This window comes from Zonotrichia leucophrys, chromosome 4 (assembly GCF_028769735.1).
Source record: "Zonotrichia leucophrys gambelii isolate GWCS_2022_RI chromosome 4, RI_Zleu_2.0, whole genome shotgun sequence".
NCBI lineage: Eukaryota > Metazoa > Chordata > Aves > Passeriformes > Passerellidae > Zonotrichia > Zonotrichia leucophrys.
In genome coordinates this window covers 52,807,776-52,827,694 of record NC_088173.1, presented here as the reverse complement: position 1 = coordinate 52,827,694, position 19,919 = coordinate 52,807,776, and the positions used below count along the sequence as shown (strand labels likewise).

The 19,919-nt window shown below is 38.8% G+C and overlaps 1 protein-coding gene across 5 annotated transcripts in view; it reads left to right on the top strand.

The window, feature by feature from the left end:
• Positions 1 to 14,701, top strand: part of SH3TC1 (SH3 domain and tetratricopeptide repeats 1) — a 31,307-nt gene extending 16,606 nt beyond the window's left edge. For 2 of the 5 annotated variants that reach the window (XM_064712397.1, XM_064712398.1), the window contains exons 8-19: positions 35 to 209; positions 509 to 582; positions 1,395 to 1,590; positions 2,573 to 2,700; positions 5,332 to 5,373; positions 6,898 to 8,583; positions 8,959 to 9,139; positions 10,988 to 11,138; positions 12,265 to 12,387; positions 12,670 to 12,820; positions 13,702 to 13,898; positions 14,119 to 14,701. In XM_064712397.1, coding sequence (XP_064568467.1) covers positions 35 to 209; positions 509 to 582; positions 1,395 to 1,590; positions 2,573 to 2,700; positions 5,332 to 5,373; positions 6,898 to 8,583; positions 8,959 to 9,139; positions 10,988 to 11,138; positions 12,265 to 12,387; positions 12,670 to 12,820; positions 13,702 to 13,898; positions 14,119 to 14,349 — 3,335 coding nt within the window. In that variant the 3' untranslated portion in view covers positions 14,350 to 14,701. Of the gene's footprint in view, positions 1 to 34; positions 214 to 508; positions 583 to 1,394; positions 1,591 to 2,572; positions 2,701 to 5,331; positions 5,374 to 6,897; positions 8,584 to 8,958; positions 9,140 to 9,975; positions 10,419 to 10,987; positions 11,139 to 12,264; positions 12,492 to 12,669; positions 12,821 to 13,701; positions 13,899 to 14,118 lie in introns of those variants that run through there. The other 3 variants (XM_064712400.1, XR_010440142.1, XM_064712401.1) reach the window with 3 other exon arrangements.
• Positions 14,702 to 19,919: the final 5,218 nt, after the last annotated feature.

Below are 19,919 nucleotides of genomic sequence, written 5' to 3'. Positions count from 1 at the left end.
TAAAATGACATCTGCTCAACTGCTTTTATTTTAGGATCTTTTTTTGTTTTATATCCTGATAATACGATAAGAAAGATGATGGTTACAGACAAAGAATCAACTTCTTTTGAGACTGGGGCTTTTACTGAAGATGTGACAGCTGGATCTGTGGATAGTGACATGCCCATGTGGTCTAATGCCTCCCTGGAGCCATTGGAGCCTTTCCATCAGTAGGTACCTGACTCTACCTACCTATTCCATATTCATGTAATTCACATCTGCATGTCTGCCTAGGGATGCCTCTACCTGGGGCAGGGAAAAATAGCAAGACTTTCTCAGTTTGGTTTGTTTTCCTGAAGTAGAAGTACTTTTACTACTAATATTAATGAAACCACAAATGTGTCTGAAGTGTATGGGCAGTGCTGAAATTGAAAGCTAATTGTGGGAGGGACACATTACAGTTTTCATCTGTCACAACATAAAGTAAAGTGTTCCATACACTAACTTCAATTTCTTTTTCTGCTTTCAGGTGGTTTCTTAAAGGGTATTCTAATTCCATTGATTTTTCATATAAAAATGAATCTAAATCAATCAAAAAAGTTGGTAAGAAACTTCATTCAAACATCAACATTAGAATAACCCCAAATTTACTCTATGCTTCTGCTAGAACAAACTCTAAAAAGTTCAATAACTTTTTGTCCATTTTATTAGAGTGGGCACACAGCTTTCAAAATTAGTTTGCAGTAAAATTAGTGAGACTATATATTTGTCTAAGATTAAACTCCAAAGAGTCAAACTCTAAAGTCTTGTCTTTCTCCTTTTTCCTCCTAAATGCTACAAGGTAGTACAGAGTGACTGAGTTGAGGATGCCTCAGAAAGTACACCAATGGAATTGTGGATCTTTGATATGTGTGCTGCTTTTTTTCATACTGCCAGAGAAATAAAACTTATACAGATGGTGTGAGGTTAAAGAGCAAATATGGCTTATTTTCTTCCATGATTTCAGTTTTAATACTGCACTGAGTGGTATAGACCCACCTTTATCCCATAAGAATTATTTTGATTGGTTCAAAATTGGTTCAAGTGCTTTACTCTGGCCCAAGTTCAGAGCCCTTTATAAGAGGGAAAGTAAGGACTTAAAACATTTCTTTTGGTCCATTATGAATTATGTTAGAATTGTGAGACTATTTTAGGCTTTGCTTTCTAATGGGAAATGAGGATTTTTATGCTATTTACAGATCTAATTATCAAACCAATGAGGTTTGGATGCTTTAAGTCTTGTCACAGCAGATATTCAACTCATACCTTCCAGGAATGTCTTTTGTTAAATATATTCTGCTGAGCTGCTGTTCTATTAAGTGTATTTCTATTGTTAAATGACTTTATCTGCAAATATTTATCTCCTTTATCTCCAGCAATGGGATCCGGTCTAGCTGTGATGAATTATGAAAGTATTGTGTCAGAAGAGCTGAGTTTCCAGGAAGGGGACAAAATTGAGATCCTTGGCTACTTCATTGAATGCATGGAGTGGTTTCTTGGAAGACATGTGTGTACTGACCAAATAGGTTTTGTAAAGACAGGTCATGTTAAACTGGACTTACCAAGAAATAAGTGAGTAATACATATTTACCTCTCATAAACAAAAATAACCTAGTTTCCTACTCTCAGTTTTGAAATGCTGAATATGAAATTCAGGGTGTGGTTCTGTTTATTTCGGGTTTTTTTTGGTGGTTGGTTTGGTTTTTTTTTTTGTTTTGGGTTTTTTTTTTTGTTTTGGGGTTTTTTTGGGTTGGTTTTGGGGTTTTTGTGTTGTTGCTTGTATGTGAATTGTCATAGCATGTATCAGTCAAAACTGCAAAGGAATTGGAATATCAAGTCTACTTAAATATTGCAAAATATTATCAGTCTGTATCTGAGTTTCTTCTCGGGAAAAGAGGTTGCTGTACTTACATAGGTTCAGTTTCTACTCTTTGGCTCACAAGATCCAAGCAGCTTTACCCTCACAAAGTATTCTCTTGCTGGTCTCTCAAGATTTATGTTAAAGCATCCAAGTTCTGTTTTTTTCCCCAGTACCCTTAGTTATATGTCTTAACTTGCTTCTAATGGGACCTTTGCAAACAGTTGATAATAATGCAGACTGGTGTCTAAAAAGGGTGTATTTCATCATGCATTGGCACCATGTAAATAGGCTGCTCTTATTAATATGCCTGAACTGTTTGCACACTGAAACAAGGAGTTCTTAAATGCTGCTTGGAGGTCCATTTCATATGTAACTTAAAGCTTATATTACAAAATCAATACCATAAAGTCCTTCAAAACTCATGCCACTAATAAATACCCTCATAAAATGCTATCCAATGACATTGACACAAAGCTTAGTCTGATATGGCAGAAACTGTTTGTTGTTAGCATAGTTACTATCAGTTTATATGCATATTTTATACATTGACAGAAACTAATTTTGAGCACAGCACAACCAATAATGTAAAGATTGTATTAGTTTCTCTAACAAGTTCATATGTGACTGATGCAGAGAAATCCTTAAGCCAAATCTGCTTTCAGGCACCTTCTAAGTCACTCCTTTCTTTGCTAGACCGCAACATCTGGATTTTCTTGAAGCTGAAGAGCTATCCTTTTTTTCAAAAGAAAAAAATTTGGAAGAAGTAGTACACTTGTTGAAACAAACCTCCATCACAGATGTTTGCTCTGTGTACAGAATAGGTAAGTGTGAGTTTTACTTTTTACTGCACAAGATACATTGTGTAGTTCACAAGGTGTAGTTCCTGTACCTCTGTTATAAAATTATTTCTTCAATGATATCCCAGCATTTACACTTATTTTGAAATAGCTTCATTATCAATTGGATCTTTGATATGGCATGTAAAAATCCTTTATATAATCTTTGCTATTTTTCTGCTGTTTCAAGGCTTTTTCCAGCAAAGGATTTGTAAATATTTTGTATTTTTTTTTCTTTTCCCTGAATGAATTTAAACAACAGGCTTTTAAAAACTCTCTTATTGTGCTGCACAGATCTCCAAGCTTTTACTTGACTAAACTACAAATTATAATTTCACATGGCTGCATTGTATAAAGCAGTATGTTCACCCAAACACTGCTGGCTTTTTGTCTTGGGAAAGGTAGCACGGCCTAATAATTATTGACAGCTCATGCAAACACACACCTCTTCATGCTTGATTTAATTTTCAAAGGTATAGAAAAGTAGCAAAATCATAGTCATAGTAACATAATCTCTGATACAGCTGTTATTTCTCTGTGCCGTGCATAGGCAATTGGGGTAACTGGGGTTTCACCTTTATACACTTACTGCAAGGCAGGGTGATGTAATGATGCCCTGAGAAGGCCAACCTAGAACAGAGAGTAGGTGGAGCTAAAGAATAAAGTACATGTCTATTAGGAGGCCTCAGTAGTTTCACCTTGGGCAGCACAAGAGCCCAGCCAGGGTTACACACCAGGTGAACTCAAAATAGTCACAAAATGGGTGACCAGTCATGGGGTCTCACACTTTTATAAGTTTTGGTCCATTAGCATATTGGAGTTAATTGTCCAATTAAAGCTCCAGCCCACGAAGTCCCATCCTTCTTGTCTTCTCTCTTCACTCCACCGTTGTTTATGCTCTTGGGCCTGAGATCTGGATGGGCTGTCCTTGGCCCCCAACTAGAGAAGGAATTGTTTTGCCTCACTACTCTCTGAAGAGAGCTTACTATCCCCTAATATAGGGGAAGCCCAGACCCACACACTAAAGCAGTACAGAATCTGAAAAACAGAAAAGCTAAAACCTGAGGCAACAGTAATAGTCTTGCTGAACTGAGATGCAGTGGTTTCTTATTCCATCACAGGCTGTTGGTGATGCATTTGCTTGCCCAATACCTCAGGAAGTTTTATCTCCATTAATGCCATCCTGAGAGACAGAACTGTAGGCTCCAAGTTGAAAGGAGCTGCAGTGTAGGTTGGAGTCAGGCACGTTGGTTTAATTCTGCAAATCAGCAGGGTGTGTGTGAGTGTGAACAATAACTAGGGTGTGTCAGACCTGCCCTGGCAATGTGCAAAATGCCTGCACATCTCCCTCCTGTGCCCTAATGAAAAGCCTGGGAACCAAAGCTCAAACTTCTAAGGTACCAAAGTAGGTCAGGGGTTAATGGACATACTGCTATTTTGCTGCTGCACATTTTTCTCTACATCTCCTCCCTAATATTTGTAAGTACAACCTTCTTTTGCATCTTCCCAAGCTCATAGTATCATCTTTGCCACTTTTCTCTTAAACAGCTCAATTGATTCTCATAACTCATCCAGAGCAATAATTTTCAATATTCACTTGATATTTTGTTTTATGATCTGACTAAATGGCTTTTCAATTCTTCCATCTACATCAATCTACTGAGAAGTATTTACTTATGAGCACTTCCCTGATTAAATATTTAGAGTATTAAGTTACAACCACTGTAAACATCTGTGGCTTTCATCCACCAAAGTCAGAAAAGCATTTATAAAAAGGACTTCCAGAAGTAAACAGTCAGTGAGAGGTCATTCTCAAAGGCTAGTAAAGTAGCTTTCCACCAGCTTAAATAGAGCTTAAATAGGTCTGTGAGCCTCTGCTTTTGTATATATCCTTCCTACCCTCAGTACCACTTCTATTGCATCAAATGTATGAAAGACAGTGAAAATATTCCTAAAATGCATCATGACAACTTAAATTCTTTGAGAAATATCTGCTACTCAAAATAGTAATTCTTAAATGCTCTACAGATGCACTATGTTTAAATGTAAAGCTAGATCTATAGTTATAATGCCTATAGAATCAAGCTAAATTTTCTAAAATAAGAATGATGTTTTTTCACCCACCTGTTATTGGAATGGCTACAAAAGTTCGACATTCATCTACTAAAACAACCCTAAATAACTTATCCTCCCGCCTCTATCTCCATTCCCCTGGGAGTCACACTAAAAGTATTAAGGGCTCCTTGCTACCTCATTTAATGAGCAGGTTGTGGAGAATGGTCATATCTTTGCTGCCCGCTTGTATTTTAATGCAGCAGAAATGCCACCCTCCTGCAGGACAGGTTGGCTTCAATTCTGACTGTGATGTGCTCCCCACCTTACTGAGCAGAGGTAACTACTTAATGATAGCCATGCACAAGCAGTGAATTGTGTCAGCAGGAGGGTAAGCTCCTGTTAGCTTTGGGTCAGAATATTTATTTTCTTCTAAATTTCCAGGATCTATCAAATTCTTCTGATTTAAAGAATTATTAACTAAATATAGCCTTATTTTAGGAGATTTGAAATTGAAAAATGACCAAGATACTATAGCTAAGATGATTTTTTATTTTCTTACAGATGAATTAGAAGAACCTGAATTTCAGAAAGCTCATGAATGTGGTAATACTTCATACACATACAATTTTTACAGAAAATGAGACTTCTGATATTTTTGGTGTCTTTGCCAGCTATTGTCCTCCTAATGTCTCTTCACATGTTAATTTCTTTGTCTCATTGTTTGCTTTCTGAGATTTTGCTTTAACCCCTTCTTACTAGGTTTTCTGTAAGACATTGTGGGCTTCAGTGATAGCAAGTGTCTTTCTTTGGACTTGCTATTCATCTGTAAATTCTATGACTGACTTTCACTGATGTGACACATTCACCATCTCCCAGCCCCTCCACATTGTTCATCAAGGCAAAATACTGCTTATGGGGCACCTGGCAACTGCTGAGTTTGAATTCCAGGAGATTTTTTCTTTTTTAGAAAACTTCGACCCAGAAATAGATTTCCCAAAGGAGATATTTAGTTGAGAATGCAGAATTATTTCCCTTTAGCATTTTGTTGCTAAGCTGTCACTGTCATTACTCATATTGTAAAACATTTTCCTAAACAACAATTTTTACATTTGTGATTCTGCTGCAGTGTCAGAAATGAGATTCTAAGAGAATTGAGCTCTAAATCTGTGACTTCAACAAGCTCCTGTTGATCTGCAGCTGTAAATTTAAGAACTGACTATGACTGTATACTCCATCCCTAATCCCTGCCCTATTAACTGGCCTGGAAAACAGTGGGAGGATTAAGAATTCATGGCATATCTGCCTTTATTATATTTGTAGGTATTCAATGATGTTGTCACTAGGAGAATTTAGATCAATGGCCAAATCCGTTGTCACGAATTGGTAATTTTGTGAAAGATAATCTGTGCCAGCAGAGAATCAGGGCTGGTATTTGATGGATAGAAGAAATCCTATTACACAAAACGCTGGCCAGGACAGGGCAGGAGAACAGAACCTTTGCAGGCACCCCCAAGCACAGTGAGACTTGACCAGCTCAAACAGCACAATCCTACTCCCTGCCCTGGCTGCCCTGCCTGAGCATGCTGTCAGGACACAGGCATACCCTTACTCTGCATGTATGGTTTCCCATTTCTCTCACACCTTAAGTCCAACTATGCCCTGATCCTAGGGCCCTTATCCAGCCTCCACTTCAGACCTTGGATCTTCCTAGATTTCCTTCTGCTTACCAGCTAGTCTGAATTGTATTTCTTGGGCAGAAGAGAGAATATACACTGACTGTATTTTTGAGTGTACACAGACAAAAGGCAGTTCGAATTAAGGCTGAGTTGGATTAGTGTTGGATCAGGCCCAGGGCCTTGCTAGACAAGTGTACTGATCACTAACCTGCTTACATGTGGCACATTGTGTTTATTCCCACTTCTCCAGTCTCCCACACTTCTCCATCCTCCTTGCTATCTTTTTACACCTTTGGCTTTTCTCTAGACATTCTGTTAAGAAATCATGGTATGTTTACATAATGTTTTTGTAACAGCATCTTCACTGACGAATGTTTTAGTTGGTCTATCAAAGGCCTTTGTGTGCATGCATACAAGAAGTTGTGATCTGTAATTTATTTTTAAATTTCAGAAATTGCACGCTCACCTTCTAGCCCAGGATCCACTAGCAAGAATGGCAAGATAGAAGAATTGCTGAAGAACATCAAGAATTTGGAGGCCACTCAAGCTGAAGAGCCAGCTGCTGAAGGGAAGGAATCTGCAGGCTCTACGAAGACTGAAATATTTCCTCTACCTGAAGGGCCTTGCTTCCACATATGTCAAGAAGATTCTCAAGCATATGACATCTTTGAGCCATTGTTACTCTTCTTAAATAGGAAAGAGTATGAGAGCAACTTCAAAAGCCTGTATAATTCCTCTTATTCATTTACAAATAGCATGTTTTATGGATTTTCAGAAGAAGAAGAACTGGTTAATTTTTTTAGATTAGCAAGGGAAGCAGCAAAGAAAGCAGGTCTGTCCTGGGCACTAGCCAGGCTATGCTTTCTCTTAGGCAGGCTCAGTGTCAAAAAGCTGAAGTTTTCCCAAGGTCGTGTGTATTTTGAGGAAGCACTGAGAGCAGTAGCTGGAGAGTTTAGTGATTTGTACTTTGTGATTGCTCTTTATACAAATCTAACAGTCATCTACTTGACCCAGAAGAACAAAGAGAAGTGTACTCATATTTTTGACAAGGCTGCATCTCTTCTCATGGGAATTCCCAACTACATTTGCAGTGCTGACCTGGAATCAGATATACTGAAGTATGCTCTGAAGAGGACAATTTTGAGCCAGAATAAACATGCAGAGGCAAGGGCATGCTTTCTGCTGGCAAAACATTACAGTGCACGCAAACAACACCAAGAGGCACTGCCATTCTTGGAAAGATTTCAGCTGTTGCTCAATGACCTGGGTTTACAAAACAGTTTATCCAACCACTGTTACTTCAAACTGGCAGAGTCCTACCATGAAAAGTGTTTGCCACACATTGTACTTAGTTGTGTAAAGGTTACCTCTCCCCAGAGCTCCAGTACCTTAATGGATTCCCTGAAAAGGATTGATTTAGTCATCAAAAATGCTCCCAGACTATATGGCCTGAGAAAACTCAGACAAATATTCCCATCTCAAATTGCACCTTACCTCATACAAGCACTTTCTTCTGTCTTTACCAATGAGGAGGAAGGACTGTGCAGCACTATCTATCTCAGCTTAGCGAAGCTGTACAGCCACCACAAACAGTATGGAAAAGCCATTGCTTACATGATGAAAGCACTGGACTCTGCTTCTGCTAGGCCAGAGGAAACTATCAACTATTTGGTTTCACTTGCTTGGCTATACATTCTTTACAAGCAGTATGAAGTGGCTTTAGCCATTTTAAATGCTGTTGTAGGCTCTGCATGGAGCAGTCCTCACCAGCTTGGCATTGCTTACAACATGCTTGCCATTGCTTTGAAAAGGACAAACAACACAAAAGGAGCTGCTGAGAGCTACTACAAAGCACTGCGTCTTTCGGAAGAGACTGAGGTGACCCATAACCAAGCCATAGCCCTGGCCAACTTTGGGGCACTCTGCCTGCATGCAGCAGCCAGGAAGCTGGCAGAACATTATTTTATAAGGGCAGTTAAGCTATTCTCCAAGCTTCCAATTATGGACTGTGGTCAAGATTTTATCCAAGTCCTCCTTCAGCTGGGACGTTATTATGTTGGTGGAACTGAAAGAGAGAAAGGAAGGTTTTACTATGAATGGGCTTTTTTAGTTGCAATGGAGACAAGTCATCTGGAGAGTAAGTATGTCTCTTAGAAGTCGCAAAATGTACTCTCTTTGGGAATGTTAGTTATACATATGTGTTATATCTGTATTTAGAAGATTAATATATTACTTTGTTATTTTTCCTGCCGTAACTGAGTCAGTTAATGCAGGTAAAGGTGACTCTATTACTATTTTATTTTGGAAACAAAGGTTGAAGTAACCTCTAGCATTTGTGAACTTTGGGGGTGAATTAAATGGCAGTGGGATGATTCTAGAAATCATTAGATTCCTATATCTTTCATGATCTGTGCTGTAATTTGTGAAACAGTGAAAATAAATAATTTTAAAATTAATTCACTTTCATTTTAAAACAGAGATTCATTTTTGTTTTTCCAATCTATTCTCCTAGGTCAGCTGCAAGCAATTAAACTGCTGTGTCATTTCTACAGTACAGTTGCTCCCAATGAGACTCAGTGTGTCATCTACAATGAATATCAACTATCTTTAGCCAGAAAGATGTCCAACAAAGTTCTGGAGGGACAAATTTTAGAAACTATTAGTCAGCTCTATTTGTCTTTAGGAACAGAAAGGTAAGACATGCTGAATGACATTTCTTTCATTCTGATTTTAACTTTTTCATCCTGCAAAGGATCTCAATTTTTCTGCAAAAGCTGAATATGACCGATTTTTTCCCCCTCTGTCTGCTTTGGTAATACACTTTATCAGAATTCAAAAGTCCAGTGCTAATGGAGAATTTTCTTGTTTCTTTTTAAGTAACTGTAATCTCTCAAGGGAGACAAGATGTTCTGAAAGGATTAGCACTACTTCAGAAACCAATTTATTTTTAAAATCTTTGTAAATACATTTTAAACCTATTATGTTATGCAGCTCTTGATGATTGCTATATCAGGTGATTTGTTTTTAAGGATTTTTGCAAGACTTTTTTTTAAGGCACCAAAGGACATATTCCAAACAGGTCAGGCATTAAATTGCCTCTATGTAAGTGCTCCTCTTCGAGGAAGGGCTTTTTTCAAAACTTACCTAAGTACAAACCAAAGTGGAAACCTGCATAGTTGTGCTCTTCTGCAATTTCCATACTGCTTTTATTTTCCAAATACCAAATTTTTGCTCTGATCTATTGAATAACAAACTGCACAACTTAAATTATAGTAGCAAGTGCTGATGAAACAGTTTTCTCTAATAATATTTAGAGTGTATTTTAAGGCTCCTTTGTCTGATTGTTTTTTTTCTTGCTGTATTTCAAGGAGTTACTTTTGATTCAGATATTTTCAAGCTTGCCTCAGTAAGGATACAAAAAAATTTCTCAGTCATGGAAAGAGAACAGATGCCTGTTGTATTTTTAAGTGCCTGTAGTCTGAGCATCTAACATGCTTAGTAGGTCACCCAATTTATTTTGCTTTGTTAGGGCTCTTCAATGGTATTATTGGTGACCATCCTTTGGAGACACTGAAGACAAAGGAGTTGGTTAAGATTTCAAGCTGCCTGGAATTTGCAGAAAGTCTTCCCTAGCTGGAGAAGCTGCTGCTCTGTGTGCTCGTAGTAGATGTAATTTGTATATCCCAGGAGCCTGGCTCCCAGATGTAGACTGTATAACCTTAGCATGCCACCAGATAACAGCACAACTCAATATGGTGTTAGACCACAGTACCCCAGTATTCCTTGTGTTAGCTGCCCTGAGTAACGAGGAAACTCAGCTCTTCCAACACCACAGCTGCGCAGCTCATGTTCCATTTTAATACGTTTGTGTCTTGTGCTCAGAAGAAAATGCATTGGGTCAAGGTGATGGGAGTCTAACACAAGATGGAGAAAGCTTTAAGATTTCTGGGTTTTCTATGTCAGGTATAAAGCACCACAACATCAATAAATCTGGTAATTTGAGTGCTTCTAGAACAGATCATAACATGTCCTATTCTCCTCTGCCCTACCACTCTTTCCAGTTTCTTGGGTTTTTTTCAACAATTGCTGATTAGTCTCAGTTACACTTAAGTCAGATATATAGATTATAAAAAAAAATAGATGTGATTTCTTTGACATTTTTAGTAAAAATCTATAAATGATAGAGTTAAAGATGACCAAAGATTTTTCTTCTTCTCACAAGTTTGAGGTAGAGCAAGGATACATATAAACCATCTTGAAATAATATAAGATATAATAGAAAAAATGTATGAATAACATAATATAATAATATATATTGTTATATATATATATAACAATATAATAACAATCTAACAGGAATTGTAGATGGAACAAAAGAGGGAAAAAAATGTGTCTTTAGTTTCTAGTGTTATATAGCTGAGAAATTATAATTGTGCCCTAAATAGGGGAACAGAATGTCTTACAGCAACATTTCTTGCTATGAAGAAAACTGTTTGCAATTCTGAAGAACCTTTTGTGATTAGCACTTTTCCTTGTTTCAGGGCCTACAGGTCAGCTCTGGAATATACCAAAAGAAGCCTTGGAATATTTATAGATCTCCAGAAAAAAGAGAAGGAGGCATATGCTTGGCTCCGGGCAGGAAAGATATATTATGTTCTGAGGCAGAATGAGCTTGTGGATCTTTATATTCAGGTACATTGTCCACACTTACAGGCATGCATGTGGTATCAGTGTTGTGCAGGTGGCATGGTAAGAGTAAGTAATTAGATACAAAAATTCCATACATTTTGCCAATTGATGTTCTGATTATTTAGTGCCACCATTCATGTAATGCTCAGCAGGAGAAGGGGAAAGTCTCAGCATTTTCCTCTGCTAATCTTGATTCTGGAAGGATTTTGGGCAGTGACATTTCGTAGTTCCTGTTGATTCTGAGTGTTCCTTCGTGCAATTACATGACACAGGCATGCTACCTGCTGGTGGGTAACAGAGAATAATCACCTTAGCATGCTGGCTTGTGGGCCAGATTCCCAGGAAAACAGAGGAGCTTCTTTAGGAAGCATTCCACAGCATCTGAATTTTTCCTGCTGTGGCCATTCCTAGTATGACACAGGGCCAGCTGGAGCTGCTGTTGTCTTTTCACGTGTGAGAGCAGAGGCGTGTGTGCTGCACACCTCTGTGCTCAAGTAGAAAGAAGGACTTTTATTAACTGAATGCAATTTGAAAACTAAAGAAGACAAAGCCAGAGCAGGATTCTTAACCTTGCCTTTTGTAAAAGGCACATTTTTCATTTTTATTTTCTCTGTCAATAACTGAGGATCCTGGTATTCTTGCTTTGCATGCTCTGTCATTAATTCCTTTTTGCTAACAAGATGTATTTATCTATGAGAACAGAGTAGTGGACCTGCATTTATTTACAGAAATCAGCTTACAGGCCTTTAAATCCGCCGTTAGCAATATCTAATTTGCAATTTGAATTTATTTCTATGATATGTTTGATCTAATTCAAATTTACTACGTGACAGCTATCAAATACACTGCTGTTCTTAGAATGTAATGCGCTGACAAAGATAGCAGGATACTATTGCCAGAAAATGTAACCAGGTTTTTGTTTCTTCTTTAGCACCTGCCATTGGCTTGTTCAAAGACAGGGTACCAAAAAGGGGCATGTTTACATCAAATATAGCCTTTCTCATCACTATAATAGGAGAGAAAATAAAAATATATTTTTAAAATTGCTAATACTTATGATTTTTTTAACCATGGAATAAACAAGATTTAATTTTTTTCTTTCCTTCCCCATTCCTTTTTTACTTTTCAGGTTGCTCAGGATGCTGCTCTTTGCACGGGAGATCCAAATTTAGGAATGGAATTGTTTGAAGCTGCTGGAGACATATTTTTCAATGGTACTTGGGAAAAGGAGAAAGCAGTGACTTTCTACAGGGTTTGTGCAGTTTTTCTGCTGCATTGATAGTTATGTACCTCCCACCATAGCAGGTATTCTATAAATGCTGAACCAAAAGATGAACCTCTCAGCAAACTGTTCCAGTGAGTACTTGTCATGGTGTTAGCAGATATCACCTGTTTCAAATCCACTTCTGGTTGCAGGAACTGTTCTAAGCAAAGAGCAAGATGAAAACAGAAATTACTTGATTTAATATAAATGAGAGCTGTCAGTGCACATCTTGGGGTTCAGCCATACCTAAGCTGATGTTGTGTGTTTCAGGACAGGGCTCTTCCACTTGCCCTTCAGACTGGCAACAAAACCACTGAACTCAGGTTATGCAATAAATTGGTGGAATTGCTGATGAATCTGAAGGCTTATGAAGAAAGTCTGGAATATGCAAGATTAGCTCTTGTCCTCAGTGTAAAATTAGGTAAGAACAATTTCCATTGTAGCTGAGTATGAGTGATACCTCTAAAAATACAACAGAACTCTAAATTTAGTTTTCTTCCTTTGCATTCAGTAATTTCTTGCCAGGATTTCATAACACTACTATAATTACTATTTTTTGCTTCTATTCAAGAATGAGCAATTTATTTCTTACTCTTCTGACTTAGGATCAAATGGAAAACCTTTGGTAGACTACAGAATCAAACCTGGAATTTTATGTCCAAACTGAGTGTTCTTCTAAGAGCTAAGATACAATACTCATTAATAAAATAGTCCTAAGGGGCTTTTGAAAGTACTTTCAGATTTGCCCAAAGCTCTGAATGTGAACAACATAAGATGGAAAAATCAGAAGTTATAGGTCTTGTTTCAAAATGACTGTTCAAGTTTGGTAGCTGTTCAGCTGATTAAGAACCTTCTTAACCCTCTGTACAAGCGCAGACAGGCCATTTTGATAAGTCTGAAAGTGATCTTTTTGTCATAAATTTTCATGTAAAATATATATTGGAATGGTCAAGGGAGTCTTTATTCCCCTTAACGTTTTCTTTCATAATAATTCCTTTGTATTCTTTGTAAGTATGCACAGTGTGTATATGTGTATATATATATTATAATAATTACATTCATCTTTAATGTATATATTTCTTAAAATCCCAGGCACTGTCAAATCCAATGGGAGAAAATTCAAAAATTTCATAGAATTTTTCTTGAAGGCCAGGTTTTGACCATGCATCTCTTAAGCAAATGTGTTGGGGTTTTTTTTTCAATAACAGTTCAGCAAATTCAACATAGACTTTTTAAAAAGTAGCATAGATTTGAGTAGTCTGTCTCTTTGTTTATGTCCTGACTTCTACATTATGTCATTAGGAAATCAGCTAAATGAAAGAATAGCTTACCATCGCCTGGCGGCCATCCATCACCATTTGGGTCACTGTGAACTGGCTGAACACTTCTATTTAAAGGCCTTGTCCCTCTGTTCCTCTCCTCTGGAGTTTGAGGAGGAAACACTCTATTATGTCAAGGTGTACTCAATCTTAGGAGATATTATATTCTACGACCTAAAGGTAAGAAATTTTAATAACTTGTGTAGCAACTTTTTATAATGAGTAATATTTCATAGAATCAGGTTTTGCCATTTTCTGGTTTTGTGTGTTTGGAATGTAAACAGTAAATTGGGAAAACCTCAAAAGCTCAGAATCTATACTATTTTTATTAGATGCTTACATACCTGAGCTCTGCAGTCCTCTTGCACTGGTTATACTATCTTTGAGCCTCTTATTTCAGGACCCATTTGATGCAGCTGGGTATTACCACTTGGCACTCGCTGCTGCCATGGACCTGGGCAATAAAAAAGCTCAACTGAAGATTTACACCAGACTTGCTGTGATCTACCATAACTTCCTCGTGGATAGGGAAATGTCTCTCTTCTTCTACCAAAAGGCACGAACCTTTGCAACAGAGCTAAATGTAAGGAGAATAAATTTAGCTCCTGATCGGTGTTACAAGAGTTCATAAGCATTTTTGGAAAATGCAGCCGAACTACTGCAGAAGTACCTAAGGAAATACTGCACTCGCTTTGTAGGAGGATGCAGGCTGCATTCAATGACTCATCATCTGTGTGCTGTAAGGTTGAGCTCCTCATCCCAGACTAAATTACCAGTTTATATGACAGTGAATTACATTTCATTGCCTTTAAGATACAGTCTTGTACTTGTTAAGGATCGGTCTGTGAACTAAAACCAAAACCCAACGGTCTCTTTTTTTTAAACTATAATTTTCTTCACTATATCTTTCTGCCTTGATGGATATTGGAAAATGATTAATGCATACATGCAATGAAAAATATTTAATAAAGTGTTACAGCAGAAAAACCACACAATATGAATTGTGGCTTCCTTTGCCTGACTTAGTTTTATTACATTTTTTGACATCAAGTAAATGCATCTGTACAAGCATGTTAGATGGGCTTGAGAATTGGTTTGACCCAGTTCCCCAGACACCACTCCTCATTTTCTGTCAAATTCATCTACTGCAGTACTTATGGGAACTAGCTTTATCTTCTAATTCAAAAAAACTTACATACATATTGTACTAAGAACTAACTGGTTTGTAGAACTGAAGGCTCCCATAATCTGAGTAGTAGTTTTGTGGATTTCAGTGGTCATGTGAAGGCCTTCCTCCCCTATTCTCAAAGACAATTTAAGTGCCCTTTTCAGAACTGTCACTATTGTGCAATGACTTATTACAGCTTTTCTTATTGTGTTACATAGAACTAAATATTTTTCAGAAAAATTTATTTTTTTACTTTAGTTACAAAAGAAGTCAATTTTGAGATGATGCCTTTTTAATCTCTCAAGAACTCTACAGAAAATGCTGATTTGTTTTATATTTAACAGATACTACAAAGAAAGGAAGTGTGAATGTTTTTGGAAGTTGCATGTACAGTCTCAGAAACCAGATGGGGCTGTTGGCTACATATTATGTTTGTTCATATTGTGAGGTCTGGGGAAAGGTAAAAAACACACCTTCATTTGGTTTTTTTCAGAACTCAATAGCTATGTAATCTATTGCCTTGGTTTTTTGCCTAAGAATCTTTCTTTTTCTAAGATCTGTCATTCAGAGCATGCTCTGAATTCTTTCTATATATACATTCAGGAATTTGATTTTTGTTGTCTTTTTGACCTTTAGAATTCTTTGTCAGTTGTACTTATTTCCTACACGGAGAGAACATATATGTATATGTGTGTGTATTATATATTATATATATATATGTGTGTATGTATTATATGTATATTACGTATCCATGTCTGTATATATAGATCTAGATATAATTGAGATACTCTCCAGGGAAAGGGGAAGTGCATCTTTTTCCTTGGTCTTTCCATGGTCTATTGTCATGGTTTGAGCCTGGCACAGAGCCAGTGCCCCCATGAAAATGCCTCACCCTGGTGTCTGCTGTGAGATGTGACCAGGAATAAGCAAAACAGGCTCCAACTTAAACATAAATAACACTTTATTACCTAAAACTACAGGAAAAATAGGGAAAGACTATAAGGAAAAGAAAAAAAAAATTGAAAACCTTACAAAAACCACTTTTCCTCCTCCCCACTCCCTGACTTTCCCAATCCAATACATTCTCTCAAAAAACACCAACTGCCCAGCCCAGCACGACACTTTAGTATACTCAAACTGCAGTTCATGAAGAGGAAAGGAGTCCTTCTCGTTCCATAGGCTTCTCGTGGAGACACACTGAGAACCTCGTGTGCTTCCCTGTTACTTCGGCACCGCCCGGAAGAAAAAAGTCCTTCTGCCGCTTGTAACATGTTCCTTCCATGCCCAGTGCTCTCACCACTGACGGCATGGATCAGAGCTGCTTTTAGGGTGGTCTTTCAAGGATGCCTTGTCTCACTCCAAAAAGGCACAGTCTCTGCTTTTGGGACAACTGTCCCCCCCATATTTTTCCAACCCCCTGGGGCCGGGGGGTCCTCACAAATGAACCCTCCTGGTTTTGAGGCACTGCCTCCCCCTAAATGCAGTCTGTGTCACAGGAACAACTGAGTCCATGGCTACAAGAAAAAGTCCAGCCAAAAGGCCACTCCAAATCATCTCTCCCCATCCAATCATCTCCACAATCTCCGGGCCAAGTCATCTCATCTCTCATCTCCCTTCTTATTCAGCTTCGAGGAGGATTAGCATTTTTGTAAGGCCCCAATCATGCAAGAAAGGGTTAAAAGTTTTCAGTCTCTGTCTGTCGGTCCCGGAACGGCTCCCACGCACGCTGCCCACACGCTGCCGCTGCGGCCGGGCAGTCTCCCTCCTTCTCCTCCTGGCTGGCTGCTCTCCTGGGGGGGGGGGGGGGGGGGGGGGAGGCTGGCTGCCCGATGTCTCTTGGGGCTCCCCCACCCTTCCATCCTTGAGAGCCCCCTCAACCCCCGCCTCTGTCCAGGCCCCAGGCCTACCGAATGGCTGGCCCCTCCCCCGCCCAGCAGCAGGCCGGGCGGGGGAGAGAGATCTGAACTCTTCGCCCGACGATGTCCAAAAGAGGAAGTGCCAGGGCAGTGCCTTGCTTTTAACCCCTGTGTATTCTCGGAGGTGTGTCCAAACCCCACTGGCTACACCAGGTGTCAGTATGAAACCCAAAACCTTCATTGGTTTGACCACAGCTTCCCAGAATTCCCACTTCTTCCTGGTCAAACCATGACATCTATATAATGGATAATTGCCACTATCATGATAACTGTGACCTTTTAATTACCTTGAAGCAGTGTGATGACAGAGCTAGTCACGGTAACTCACTATGGTCCTGCTCTTAGCTCAAGGTCCAGAAAGCTAAGTGGCATTTCAGATTAAACACTTTGTATTTGCTTTTCCTAGAAGGCTCTTTACACAATAAGCATTTTGTTTCTTTGTTTTCTCTTCTGACATACTAAATTTGAAAGTTTTAGTGTAATGGTGTCTTAGGAATGACTTGATGACAGATTCATACTGGTGTCATACTGTCCCATTAAGCATGGGAAATTAATTATCCCACATGCTCTTGACTTGAAAACTTAACAGAAGGTCCTGTGTGGAGGGATAGAATGTAAGAAAATAGTGCAGAAGGTAGTCTCCCACCTGAGGAGCTCCAGCTGTACTAATCACCAAAGATTAGGAACAGACCTGCCCTTAACAGGCCACACACAGCTGTGTCCAATAAGAAGAAGAGTGCTACAAAAGAGTGGGTTAGGAGAGAGTTGGAGTTTGTTGGTTGTGCTGTGAAGGAGTCAGTGCTGTGAGGAGCTGCCCATGAAAAATCACTGAGAAGGTATGGGAGCTTTGTAATAAGATGAAAACAGTCCTGTATGATTTCTTCAGAGCTGTGAAAGTTGTGGATGCTCCTCTCTGTTCATTAGCTTGCTATTCAGTGCTTGACATTCTATTTTCCATTTCATTTGGTTTTCAGACTAGCTAAATTTATAACCTCTTGCTGATTCTGATTGCTGCAATCATAGGCTGTCTCTGTATTCTGGGAAGGGAAGCTGCACTTTATCTGGAATTCAATTCTGCTGATAAGGCCTATCTTCTTTCTTGCATAGCTACTTCATCTTGTTGCCTTGATTCCACAGAATTTTTGCTTTCATAGCAATCTTGTTCTACATTATTAATAATCCTTTAGTGTTAAATTGTGCTTAGGCAGTGTATAGTACATGGAATTTCTTAACCATTCCCTTGAAACCAGTACAGCAGTATAAAAAATGTATCTGGTTTTTGGAAAGGCAGGATCTGAATTCTCTCCTTGCTCTGGTGATGTGGGAATTCTGTTTTGCTACTGCATGTGGTTAAAGTACATCACAGGCAGAGCATTTCAAAGAACTGCATTTCTATTATATATATAAGTGGCATGTTTAATTTTTAAAAGCTTCTTCAAAACCTGTTTGATCTTTAAATACATCTTTTCCTCCAGGGAGCACAATATCATTTTATTTATTTATGATTCTGAGATAACAAATACAATTAATGAACTTGAACAGCAAATCTGGAATTTGAGTTCTGTGAGGAACTGACTTTGGATAGAAGGATTATACTGATAAGTCCTGTTCATCCAGTGAGGAGTGGTAGGATTCATCTTCCCTGTAGGAGACACCTGTTAGGTGATCCTAGTCTCCTTAGCATCAGAAAATGCTCTGCAATATGGAATTCCAGAGGTGTGGGAGATGAATCTTACCTGATAAGCTTCCTGGTGCGAGCCTTTATTGAATGGAAATCTGATTATTATAAAACTGTCTTCCCATAGCTGTTAGGTAAATGATCAGTTTTGGCCAGATGACTGGTAGAACATTCTTCCAGCATAGTGAAGCAAAAAGGCTGCATAGCCTGGAGTCTAGATACCTCCTAGATAGGGTATAAAATCAGATCTCTGCAGAGTCTGTTTGTTAGAAAAGACAGTGAGGAATGGGATATTTGAATGATAAATGAAAAACAGACATAGGATGTGCATGAAGATTCAGAAGGCTTCCACTCAGAATGAGTTATGTAGCCGATCACAAGTTTTGATACTCTTAATGAGCCAAAAAGTGCTGCTGAGCTGCTAAAAGCCCTGCAGGAACTGACACACTGTAGGTATTTCTCCTTGATTTGAAATAACAATTTTCTGCTTCCTGAACTGGCACAAACTGGTGCCTGTGAGCAGTTCCATGTGCAGAACTTTGTCAGATATAGAGCCAGATGCTTATAATGCTTTCTCATCCAGAAATGACATGTTCCCAAATATCCCCCCTTCATTTTTAAATGGGATTGAACAGAAGGAAATTGTAGTGATGGTATTATACTTAATTAATACTTAATTACTGGAAACGATGTCTTCCTGTAGAAGCTCGCATTTCCAAAGAGGAAAATACTGAGTACTGTACTCAAGCAGTGAGGGGCCTGTCCTCTCCCTCTCTCCTGGTTCAATAAAAAGACACTCCAAACTCTGCACGTTCTGTGTGTGTCTCTGCAAGGTAGGGCAGTCTTGTCCCCTCTCATGGATAAGCAGTTCATTTTGGCGTAATAGATGTCAGGGCTACATGTCCCCATTTTTGCGACTTTTGCCTGCTTGGAGAAGTTGAGCCCCCTTCACGTTTTTTCAGGACCCTGAAGCTCTAATTAGGTGCGAGCACTCCGTGTTTTGCAGTCAGCCGAGCGACTCCGGCCACGGGGTGGCAATGTGTAGCTTCGCACCAGTGCCCTCCTCCTGCCGGCTAACAAAGGAATCTACCAACTTAGAAAAGCGTCCCACTTTCTCCAACACCCTTCCCATCCAGTTAAATTTTTTTATAACAAACCAAAAAACAGCCCTAACAACCTCATGACTCACTCAAATAAACCCTCTAGAAACGGATGAGCTAAAACTTGTCAAGACCCTTTACCAGGGCAAGCAAAACAGAGCTTTCACCAGTCAGCATCTATTGCAAGGGAAATAACACTCTAAGAAAGCAAAAGAGCACTTGCAGGGAGCAAAAAGAATGGAAGATAATAATTCCAAGCTACTTTGAAACGCCTTTAACTGACTTTTCCACAATCTAGAGAAAGTTATTTGCAATGAGCTACTATCTGCAGATTTATTT